Here is a 12,907-nt window from a genome sequence, read left to right as displayed (position 1 = left end):
TTTTGAAGTTTCCATGCCTTTAGCCTTCTGCTTCTTTCCTTTCTTAGTGTGTCAGTACAGGATACAACTTGGTTCATCACACGTGAGCTTTGCTTTCTTCTAGTGCGGGGGCTTGGGGGGGTGGTCACAATTTTTTTTTTTCCAAAGAGCTTCTGAGTAGATAGTATATCTTACCTGCAACCAAGACTAACAATAGTGTGCTATCTCACTGGCTAAATCCCTTTATGACTGTGGGTGTTGGGTCCAGATTGGTTTATTATTGTGATGGTTATAATGGAGGATACGTTTTTCTATAAAAATACTCTGTAGTTTAATTAGTGTGCTACCTATCCCAAATAGATTGCAGTGTAGTTTTTAAGTGTCAGAATTTTGATTCTAGTAGTACCCTAATTGCAGGGTTGTTTTTTTTTCCTAGTATAATACTATATGCAGTAAATAAGGTTGGCTGGCTTTCATTAGGTAGTATCAAAGCTAAAAATACTCTTTTTAAAAACTATTACAGAGTATTGAAATGGGGGTCAAGAGATCAGGATTCTAACCTGACTCACTGCTACCTAATTATCTGACTGTTGGCCTAGTTTTTCTGGACTTCATTTGTAAAACCAGGGAGCTAGATTAAGGTGATCCAACTCTAACAGTCTTGTAATGCCAGAAAAAAGGAAATGTTTTTCCTTGTTGGAATATTGAAATAGATAAAACTAGTCTGGTGTTACATTTTTTTGTGTGTGTGGAGGTGGGGTATAACATTTTATTGTAATACAATTTCAAACTTACAGAAATGTTGAAAGAGTAGTAAAAGAATTTTTTTAAAAACTTTTATCTAGTTTCAGCAGTTTTTAACATTCTCCTGCATTTGCTTTATTATTCTCTCTGTGCATGTATACATATACATATTTATTTATTTTTATTTTTATTTTTTGGCTGCGTTGCTGTGTGTGGGCTTTCTCTAGTTGTTGTGAGCGGGGGTTACTCTTTGTTGAGGTGCGCGGGCTTCTCATTGCTGTGGCTCCTCTTGTTGTGGAGCACGGGCTTTGGCGTGTGGGCTATAGTAGTTGCAGCACGCAGGCTCAGTAGTTGCGGCACATGCACCCTAGAGCGCACAGGCTTCAGTAGTTGTGGCCCGCGGGCTCTAGAGCGCAGGCTCAGTAGTTGTGGTGCATGGGCCTAGCTGCTCCGAGGCATGTGGGATCTTCCTGGACCAGGGATTGAACCCACGTTCCCCTCACTGGCAGGCAGACTCTTAACCACTGCACCACCAGGGAAGTCCCTACATATATGTATTTATAAATATGCATTTTATTTCTTTTTCTGAATCATTTGAGAGTAAATTGGAAACATTGTGCTCCCTTACCACAAAACATTTACATGTATGTTTATCAAGAACATGGGCAATCTCTTATTTAACCATAGTACATTTATCAAAATTAGGAAAGTTAACTGATACAATGCTGTTAATCTAGCCCAGAGTCCATATTCACATTGTCCATTGTCCCTAGAGTATGCAAAAGTAGTTTCAGAATTGCTAAGCTATACCACTGTGAAAGGCAGTCCTGTATAAGTAGAGTTCAGTATTTGCTTATAGTTGTGGTTTTTTTTTTTTTGAGGCAAAACTTACATGTAGTAAAAAGTATAAATCCTAAGTGTATAATTCAGTGAATTTTGTGAAATACATTTACCAATGTACCCTACACTCCTGTCAAGATATAGAACAGTTTTATCACTCCAGAAAATTCTCTCAGTGCCCCTTTTCAGATTCCATCCTACCTCCTCCCAGCAAGCCACTTTTCTGACTTTTTTCAGGTTAGTTTTGCCCCTTCTGAAACTTCACATAAGTAGAATTACACAGTACGTGCTTTTTTGTGTTTGGCTTCTTTTGGTCAACATATTGTATGTGAGATTCATCCATGTTCTTGTATGTATCAGTGCTTTGTTCTTTTTATTGTTGAGTAGTATCCTGTTGTATACTACAACTAGTTTATCCATTATCCTATTGATGAACATTTGAATTGTTTCTTGTTTGGCGCCATTTATAAATACAGCTATTTTGAAAATTCTTGTGCAAGTCTTTTTTTTTTTTTTTTGTGGTACGCGGGCCTCTCACTGTTGTGGCCTCTCCCATTGCGGAGCACAGGCTCCGGACGCGCAGGCTCGGCGGCCATGGCTCACGGGCCCAGCCGCTCCGCGGCATGTGGGATCTTCCCAGACCGGGGCACGAACCCGCTTCCCCTGCATCGGCAGGCGGACTCTCAACCACTGCGCCACCAGGGAAGCCCGCAAGTCTTTTATAGAGATATTTTTTTAATTTTCTGAGGTAAATACCTTGGAGAAAAATAGCTGCATTACCGAGTTTAACTCTAAGAAATTGCCAAATCTTTTCCCACAGTGGCTCTATCATTTAAAAATCACATCAGCAGTGTTTGAGAGTGCAGCTTGTACTACGTGTCCTCCTGAACATTTGGTGTTGCCAATCACTTTCATTTTATATATTCTGTTATATATTAGTCATACCTCTTTGTGGTTTTAATTTGCATTTTCATGATGACTAATAATTTTGAGCACTTTTTCGTGTGAGTATTGATCATTTATCTGTCTTTGTGAAGTATCTATTACAGTCTTTTGCCCATGTTTTAAATTTAAAAATATATATATATATTGAATCTGGTAGTTCTTTATTCTAGGTACAAGTTATTTGTTAGGTATGAGTTGTGCATATTTTCTTCCCAGCCTGTGGCTTTTCTGTTTGCTTTTTTCACAGTGTCTTTTGATGAGAGAGGTTTTGAATTTTGAAGAAGTTTTAGTATATCAATTTTTTTGTGTGTGTGGTTATTGCTTTCTGCGTGGTAAGAAATGTTTTCCTGCCCCAAGATAGTAAAAATATGCTTCTCTCTTGTATCTCTACTGATACTTCGATCTAGAAGCTTTACAGTTTCTAGCCATTAAGTTTAGGACAGTAATCCATCTGAAATTAAGCTTTGTATATGGTGTGAGGTAGGGGTCTAGATTACTTTTTTTCCTGTGAATATCCACTTGTTCCAGCACATTTGTTGAAAAGATTTACTTTCCCCCATTGAATTGCTTTGGCACCTTTGTTAAAAATCTGTGGAAAGTAGGGGGACTTACCTGGTGGTCCAGTGGTTAAGACTCCATACTTCCACTACAGGGGGCACGGGTTCTATCCCTGGTCGGGGAACTAAGATCCCACATGCTGCGCAGTGTGGCACGGCCAAAAAAAAGAAGTTAAAAAAAAAACCTTATTAAAAAAAAAAATCTGTGGAAAGTATATGTGTAATAGTCTATTTCTGGACTTTATTTTATTCCATAGATCTATTTGTCTATCCTTATGTCAGTGCCAACTTTGTGTTGATTACATAGCTTATGATAAATTTTGAAATCAGCCAGGAAAAGAAGCAGAATATTTTTTCAGTATTGTTTTGATTATTCTATATTCTTTGTATTTCCATATAAATTTTAAAATCAGCATATTAGTTTCTTAAAAATAAGCCTGCTAAGAATTTTGATAGAGATTGTATTGAAACCTTTGCTGGCTTTTTGCCATTTCTTAACATATCTTTGCTCTATTATTGTCATATATATTATATTTACATACATTATAAACCCCACAATACAGTATTGTAATTTTTCCTTTAAACCTTCATATGTCTTTGAAAGAAGTTAAGAGAAGAAAAGAAAAATTAAGTCTTTTCCATAGCTAGAAGTTAAAGTCCAGGTGTTAGTTTTTAAACTCTTATTTAGAACCCTCTATCTGTGGGTGGACTGTTGACTCAGTTTTTTAGCCTTTCAGGTTGTTCAGGTCTTAACTTTTGATTATGTGTTCTTTTTTTTTTTTTTTTTTTTAAATCCTTGAGGTGGTTTTTGGTATCTTGAAAGCCTTTATTTGGGATCTACACTTTAGCAATTCCAGGAAAAGGGAGACTTTCCTTTGCTAGCCTAATACTTGGACTTAGATATCTATGGACATAAGTCAGTCTAATTCTTTAGAATATTGAGATAATAGCCAATAGGAATATGTCTTGTATTCTGTGCTTTGATTTGATGGGAAATTTTTGAGTAAGTCTTGCCTTTGTGAAGCATGTGATGTCAGTGATGTTAATGGATATGAAGCATGAATTACCCTGAAAGCCCTCAGGTAACACATAGATTTATCAGTGTTTCTAAATGCCATACAATGAAAACATAACTGTAAAGCAGTGGCCTTGTCTATTGTCTTGTCAGACTTAAGATTAAGTTTATTTTCCTTAGATACTGACCGAGGCCCTTTTTTAAAAAAGTAGGTAATACATGTGTTGCTATTGTCAAATATATTACATTTCCATGTTATAGGCCCAACAATACAATTTTATAGATAATGTTTCATGCAATTTCTTTTAAATACATAAGGGAATAGAAGAAATAACCAATTATAATATAATCATACTCTTTTAAAAAATTTACCTACATTTTAACTTTTACCAGTGCTCTTTTTTAGTGTCATTCAGATTACCATCTTGTGTCACTTCCTTCCAGCCTGAATAACTTCTTTTATTATTAATTGTAAGGCAGGTATGCTAGCAATGAATTCTTTCAGGTTTTGTTATCCAGGAATGCCTTTATTTTGCCTTCATTTTGAAAGATAGTTTTGCTGGATATAGGATTCTTAGTTAATGGTGGTTTTCTTTCAGCATTATATCATCCCACAGTCTTTTGGCCTCCATCATTTCTATTGAAATCGACTTTTAATTTTATTGAAGTTCTTTTGTGCACAACAAGTAAATTTTCTCTTGCTCCCTTCAGTATTTTGGCTATTATATGTCTGTGGATCACTTTGCTTTTATCCTACTTGGAGTTCATTAAGCTTCTTGAATGTATACATAAATATTTTCCGTCAAATTTTGGAATTTCTCAGCCATTATTTTCTCAAATTTTTTTCTGCCCCTTTCTCTCTCCTCTTCTTCTGGCACTCCCATTATGCATATGTTGGTGTGCTTAATGATGTCCCATATTTCTCTGAGACTCTTTGGATTGCCTGATCTCTCTTGATCTATATTTTGCTGATTCTTTCTCCTGTGAGTCCAAATCTACTGTCGAGCCCCACTTAGTGAAGTTTTCATTTTGTTTATTGTACATTTCCACTTCAGCAGTCAGCCACTGATTGGTTGGAGGTTGTTCCTAACCCCCTTAAGCCACTGGTGTTTGCACCCTTTACTATTGGATTTATGTTGTGTGGCTTGAAGACTATTTTCACAGTTCAGGGAGTTTATGAGTTTGTCCTGTGTTCAGCCAAAGACCAGAGTCTCAGATGTTCCCTCTCCTTTTGCTTCTTGGGCATCTGCACAGTCTTCCAGAGCATCAGGACAAACTGTGGTTTTTGCAGGTTTCTCTGATATTTCTGTTAAATGTTTGGCTGGTTTCATTTATTACAAACCCATAGGTAACATCATACTCAGTGGTGAAAAGCTAAAGCCTTTCCTCTAAAACAGGAACAAAACAAGGATGTGCACTCTAGCCACATCTGTTCAACATAGTATTGGAAGTCTGAGCCACAACAGTCAGACAAGAAAAAGAAATAAAAGGCATCCAAATTGGAAGGGAAGAAGTAAAACTGTCACTATTTGCAGATGACATGATGTACATAGAAAACCCTAAAGTCTGCATCAAAAAATTATTAGAATTAATAGATGAATTCAGTAAAGTTGCAGGATACAAAATTAATATTCAGAAATCTGTTGATTTTCTATACACTAATAGTGAACAATCAGAAATAGAAAGCAAGAAACTAATTTATTTTAAATTACATCAAAAAGAATAAAATAACTAGGAATAAACTTAACCAAAGAAGTGAAAGACCTATCCTGTTAAGACTATAAATCATTGATGAAGGAAATTGAAGGTGGTACAAAGAAATGGAATGGTATCTCATGTTCCTGGGTTGGAAGACTTAATATTTTTAAAATGTCCACACTACTCAAAGCAATCTATGGATTTAATGCAATCCCTTTCAAGATACCTGTGAAATTTTTCACAGAACTAGGACAAATAATCCTAAAATTCTTATGGAACCACCTAAGACCTTGAATTGCCAAAGCAATCTTGAGAAAAAAGAACAAAGCTGGAGGTGTCATACTCATTGACTTCAGACTGTACTACAAAGCTACAGTAATCAAAACATCATGATACTGGCTCAGAAACAGACATATAGATCAACAGAACAGAATAGAGAGCCCAAAAATAAACCCATGCATTTATGGTCCATTAATCTACGACAAAGGAGTCAAGAATATACAATGGAGAAAAGACAGTCTCTTCAATAAATGGTGTTGGGAAAACTAGACAGCTATATACATGTAGAATGTATGAAAAAGAATGTATAAAAGAATGAAATTAGAACGTTTTCTCATTCCATGTATAAAAATAAACCCAAAATGGATTAAAGACCTGAATGGAAGACCTGAAACCATAAAACTCATAGAATAGAACATAGGCAGAACATTCTTTGACATAAATCATAGCAATATTTTTTTTTGGATCTGTCTCCTAAGGCAAAAGAAACAAAAGCAAAAATAAACAAGTGGGACCTAATTAAACTTAAAAGCTTTTACACAGCAAAGGAAATGATTGACAAAACAAAAAGACAACCTACTGAATGGGAGAAAAAATTTGCAAGTGATATGACTGAGAAGGGGTTAATATCCAAAATATATAAATAGTGCTTGCAACTAAATATCAAAAAAAACAAACAGCCTGATTGAAAAATGGGCGGGGAATTCCCTGATGGTCCAATGGGTTAAGACTCCGTGCTTTTACTGTCGAGGGCTTGGGTTCAGTCCCTGGTCAGGGAACTACAATATCCCACAAGCCCTGCAGCAAAAAAGGGGGTGCAAAAGACCTGAATAGACATTATTCCAAAGAAGATATACAGGTGATCCAACAGGTACATGAAAAAATGCTCAACATTGCTAATTATCAGAGAAATGCAAATCAGAACCACAATGAGATATCGCCTTAACACCTGTAAGAATGGCTATCATCAAAAAGTCTACAAATAATAAATGTGGCGAGGTTGTGGAGGAAAGGGAACCCTAGTATACTGTTGGTGGGAATGTAAATTGGTGCATGCAGTATGGAAAACAGAATGGAGTTTCCTCAAAAAAACTAAAAATAGAACTACCTTATCATCCAGCAATTCCACTTCTGGGTATACATTTGAAGAAAATGAAAACACTAATTTGAAAAGATAACATGTATCCCAGTTATAGCATTGTAGCAGCATTATTTACAATAGCCAAGATATGGAAGCAACCTAAGTGTTCATCAACAGATGAATGATTAAAGAAGATATGGTGTATATATATACATATATATACACACACACACAATGGGATATATCTTAGCCATAAAAAAGAATGAAATTCTGCCATTTGCAACAATGTGGATGAAATAAGTCAGATAGAGAAAGACAAATACTCTGTGTTATCACTTATATGTAGAACCTAAAAAATAAATGAATTTACATAACAAAACAGAAACAGACTCACAGACATAGAAAACAAGCTAGTGGTTACCAGTGGGAAGAGGGAAGCGGGGGGATGGATAAGATCGTGGTGTGGGATTAACAGATGCAAATTACTATGTATAAAATAAATGAGCAACAAGGATATATTTTACAGCACAGGGAAATATCGCCATTATTTTGTAATAACTTTTTTTTTTTTTTTTTTTTGCGGTACGCGGGCCTCTCACTGTTGTGGCCTCTCCCGTTGCGGAGCACAGGCTCCGGATGCTCAGGCCCAGCAGCCATGGCTCACGGGCCCAGCTGCTCCGCAGCATGTGGGATCCTCCTGGACCGGGGCACGAACCCGCGTCCCCCGCATCGGCAGGCAGACTCTCAACCACTGCGCCACCAGGGAAGCCCATAACTTATTTTTTTTAATAAATTTATTTATTTAATTTTGGCTGTGTTGGGTCTTCGCTGCTGCGCGCAGGCCCTCCCCAGCTGCAGCAAGCGGGGCCACTCTTTGTTCGGTGCACGGGCCTCTCACCGCGGCGGCCTCTCCTGTTGCAGAGCACGGCCTCCAGGCACACATGCTTCAGTAGTTGTGGCTTGCAGGCTCCAGAGCGCAGGCTCAGAAGCTGTGGCACACGGGACCAGTTGCTCCGTGGCATGTGGGATCCTCCAGGACCAGGGCTCGAACCTGCGTCCCCTGCACTGTCAGGTGGATTCCCAACCACTGAGCCACCAGGGAAGTCCCTGTAATAACGTTAAATGGAGTATAATCTATAAACATATTGAATCGCTGTGCTGTACACCTGAAACTATTATCATAGTGTGAGTCAGCCAATACTTCAATAAAAATAGCTTGGCTGCTCTACGTCAAGTTTTTGCTGGTCTGCCTCTGTTGATATTACACCAAGCTGTCATTCTCCATGGATTGGTAGCTGATTGATCTGTTTTTGACAGTGCCCTGGGGCATAAATTGCTCCATAGTCTGATCCAAATAAAGTTAGGCACCTTGGCAAGAGCATTCCTTGGCATCATCCAGGTCTGATTCCTTGAGGCAACAATTGCTACCAGTTTCTTATTCATACTTAAAGAGACACTCTTGCTATACGTACATATATGAGCTAGGCCTAACTTTTTTTAAAAAAATTTATTCTTGGGTGCTTTGGTTCTTTGTTCCTGTGCACAGCTTTCTCTAGTTGCGGTGAGCGGGGGCTACTCTTCGTTGCGGTGTGCAGGCTTCTCATTGCGGTGGCTTCTCTTGTTGCAGAGCACAGGCTCTAGGCGTGTGGACTTCAGTAGTTGTGGCACGTGGGCTCAGTAGTTGTGGCTCGTGGGCTCTAGAGCACAGGCTCAGTAGTTGTGGCGCACGGGCTTAGTTGCTCCGCGGCATGTGGGATCTTCCCGGACCAGGGCTCGAACCCGTGTCCCCTGCATTGGCAGGCAGATTCTTAACCACTGCACCACCAGGGAAGCCCCTAGGCTTAATTTTTAAACCTGGATCATCAAGGCTTCAACTGTTACAAAATGCAGCTTCAGTTTTTGAGCATGTGACTTGCTGAGATCTTGTTAAACCCTAAAATATGTATTCATTGTCCAACTGCTTTTAAGTGCATTTGTAGACTTTATAGGTTAAGCAGTTCTTTCTGGCTTGCGTCTTAGTCATTGTAGATCACCTAATTTAGTTTATTATATACTTATTGGTAAAACTGGCTTGTATTTTCAGATCTAACAATGAATAAAGATTTTAAACATCAAAATGATGATACTGTCAACATTTTTAGTAATAGCTCTTTTGCTGTAGTAAACTGTGTACACAATGTCTGCTAGAGTATTACTTTAGAAGTCAGACAATGGAGTGAGGGCTCTTAAATGTTTTTAAGGTGGTAAACAGCATCGCCTTAAAATGGAACAAATTTAAAATAACATTGTGTTGGTTTTAAATTATTTTAACTGCGATATTTTTAGAAATAAATCGTACTTTATGTGTACGTGTCACTCACAGCCTTACTCCCCGGCTTCAGCTCTGAGGATTGCTGTTAGTAAAACCCTTTCTGTGTAATAGTTTTATTTTCTGATTGGTTGTTATATAGAAAAGTATCAACTTATCTTCCCAAAGAGAGAAGTTCAGCTGATACAGCCTTGTGTTGCTGCTTCAGCTTCTTATTTAGTTTTTGCCTCAGTAGCATTATTTGCATGAGTTAAAACTGATAATAGAATTTCAATCTGGGGAAAGATAATAAAGAAAATGACAAGTCTGCTGGGGAAGTAATTAAAGATGGATAGTCAAACTACTGTTTAGTCAGAGTATAAACTTGCTGAGATTGTAGGAACTGTGTGTGATATGGTTTTTTACTTTCCTATAGAAATCCTGAATTTACTATGGGACTTCTGCCAGTTTTAATTTTAATTAATTAGGTTATTTTTGAGGGAAGAGTTAGGGAAAAGGAACAAAAATATGTTCTGTATTTTCTCTTGACTTTGAGAATAACAGGGGGAGGGAGAGAGACAGAGAGAAGGTAGTAGCGATGTGGGAAGGATAGCCAGAAAAGCAGTGTGCTCTCTACATTTTTTAAAGTGTGAGCAGGTAGCCACTCTTTAAACAACAGAGATCCAGCACTAACCATGCAGAGTTAATCTTTACAAAATATAAACTGAGTTTAGAATTGTAATCCACTAAAATTTATTGTAGTTATTATGACATTTTATTAAGAGATGGTAAGCCATTTGTGTAAATTGCTGTAGTAGGTATTACAGCTAAATTGAACATTTCTAGGGTCAGCTGGAGACAGAGAAGAGAACTGAACCATAATAGGAAGCTTCTCTGAGGCTTCATAGGCCAGAGGTCGGAGGAGGCTGGGACTTTACATTTGTATAGCAGGGATACCACAATTCAAGGATGCAGGAGCCCCTGGCTGATAGGTAGGCTTGTCTCTTAGTGTTGGAGCCAAGACAGGGTTGATGCTTGAGTCTAGTGCATAGTACCTTCTGGGCAATGGTGTTTGGGTGCATGAAATTAGATGTCTTGGCTTAAAAATCAATATCCATGACAATATCCATGATAGGCATTATATCTTCACCTTGGCAGGGCCATTTGTATGGCCTGTGATAAATCATATTTGCTCTCCTTTTGTCTCTAGCTGCTTCCTTCAGTTGTTACCCAGGTCACATAGGTGGAAGCCACTTAAAGCCTGGGATAGAAGACTTTATATCTTCGTGAGTGTTTCATTTAATCAGATTGCTTTCTTCCTAATACCAGGAACTGATGCTTTGCACATTCACATTGTAGTCTGTCTAAGTGCTGCTGCCTGGAATTGGGCAGCATGGTGCCTCTGCCAAATCCAGCTGCGATGGGCACACTGAACGCATAGGGTGGGGGTTTGATGCCCTACAAGGAGGGAAGAAGCCCTAAGACCTTTTGAAGAAAAGGGGGGGGGTTAAGTTTAGAAACAGGCAAAACACTTCTTTGGGGTTAGAAGTCAGGATATGGGTTATCCTTGTGGACGGGATTGGGTAGTTATTGGAAGGAGAGCAAAAAAAGGGCTCTGGGATGCTGGTAATATTCTGCTTGTTGATCTGGGTGTTGGGTACATTGGTATGTTATAGTTGTGACCACTCATTGACCTGTACACTTATGACCTGTGTAGTTTTCTGTATGCATGATATACTTCAATATAAAGTTAAAAATGAAAAGTTTGTAGTAGTTCAGTTCTGCATATATGATGGTCCTAATTGTCCATAATTAGGAACTGGATAAATAGGGACTGGTTAAACTGTGTTATGTTCCTCATACCCCTGCGAAATACAATGTAGGTATGTTTGAGAATGAATAATTCTATATGTACTTACATTAAGCTGTTACTAATAAAGGAAATTTCAGAAGGTATATCCCACTTATGTAAAAATAAACCATTGTACACAAGGCTTGTATATATATAGAAAATATCTTGAAGGACACACACTAAATAATTAACAGTGGTTAGCCTTGAGGATTGGTTTGTGGGTAATGTAACAAAGTGGGGAACATTGAACTTTTACTTAAGTTTTTTTTACTGTGAGCATGGGTTACTCTTATGGTAAAAACCAATAGTAAATTCCAAATACTATTTGGGAGGAGTAATGTTGCTATTCTGGTAAAATCTCCAAAGTGTGATTAAAGAAGAAAAGGAATTGTGGGAGTAGAGACCCCCCAGAAGAGTTAATGTACTTCTCCGTTATTCCACCTCAGAGGGCGAGGCAGATTTTAATGAGCTTGAATAAACAAAGTGAATAGAGGCACTTGATGTAAAGTAGAACTAAACTGCCTTTCCAATTGTCGTTTTAGTTGATCCAGAGTACCAGAAGGAAGCAGAACAGAGACATCGAGAATTGGCAGCTAAAGCTGGAGGATTTAATGACTTTGCGACTTTAGCTGTCATCTTTGAACAGTGCAAATCAAGGTATGTGAGATAGTTGTTCGTACTGGAAAGTGTTAGTTTGAAATATATCTTCAATATAGTATATTATTTTAGACAGTAAGGTTCAGTGGGAATGATACTGACCTCAAGGTATTTTTGTGAACATTAGTGAGATTTCTCTGTCAGGTGACTATGACTTAGTAGTCATTTATTGCATAACATTAGTTCTCTTCTTTCTTCTCTCCCTAAACTTTTCCTGAAAAATGACCTTATAGAATTTTGGCTCTGTGTAAGTAGCTTAGTTGAGAAAATGATTGGATATTTGTTAAAGCGTGTATGAATAAAAAGGAACACATTTCCAAATCATGTTTTAATTCACTTAGAGGCACCTGCATTAACTTGTTAAAGCATATATGAATAAAAAGAAACCCATTTACAAATCATGTTTTAATTCACTTAGAGGCACCTGCATTAATTTGTTTTTTCAAATTCCTTAAAGTGCTTTTTTATTAATTGGACAGGTCTCATAAAAGAGCTGACAGTTGCCTATGGGTTTCTAGTTGTGTAATAGACATGAGAACGTTAGACTGTCTTTCACTCATAGAAGATATTTTTGAGGCACCAATATTTTTGTTTTGCAGTGGCGCTCCAGCTTCGTGGTGCCAGAAACATTGGATTCATTGGAGGTGCTTATTTTCTGCATTTCGTGTTGAAGCTCAACTTAGAGAACTGATCAGGAAGCTTAAACAGGTGATTGCTATAATGTTTTTTTCCTTGAGTAGCATTTTGGCAAGGCCTTCTGGGTACTCTACCCCAAACCATGTGTATTATAAGGTGTTGAAGAATGGTTTGTAGGAACAGGCACCGTTCCTGACCCTGTGCGAGCGCACAGCTCTGTTATCCCTTATCCTTTTGGGAGGCTCTTTTCCTGGCCTTGGGCAATTTGCTCACATTCATATGCTTACCAGTACTCAGTTGAACCCTTGAGGCCCTTCTGCATATCTCTGGAGTTCTC

The 12,907-nt window shown here is 38.0% G+C and overlaps 1 protein-coding gene across 2 annotated transcripts in view; it reads left to right on the top strand.

Annotated features, from left to right (window-relative positions):
- Positions 1 to 12,907, top strand: part of DHX40 (DEAH-box helicase 40) — a gene marked incomplete at its 5' end in the record, with an annotated part of 52,014 nt that overhangs the window by 27,767 nt on the left and 11,340 nt on the right. For both annotated transcript variants that reach the window (XM_079725878.1, XM_079725877.1), the window contains 2 exons: positions 11,820 to 11,934; positions 12,534 to 12,642. In XM_079725878.1, the coding sequence (XP_079582004.1) occupies positions 11,820 to 11,934; positions 12,534 to 12,642 (224 nt within the window). The remainder of the gene's footprint in view (positions 1 to 11,819; positions 11,935 to 12,533; positions 12,643 to 12,907) is intronic.

Source organism: Hyperoodon ampullatus (genome assembly GCF_949752795.1).
Source record: "Hyperoodon ampullatus genome assembly, chromosome: 19".
Lineage (NCBI taxonomy): Eukaryota > Metazoa > Chordata > Mammalia > Artiodactyla > Ziphiidae > Hyperoodon > Hyperoodon ampullatus.
This window is presented reverse-complemented; position numbering and strand designations above follow the sequence as displayed.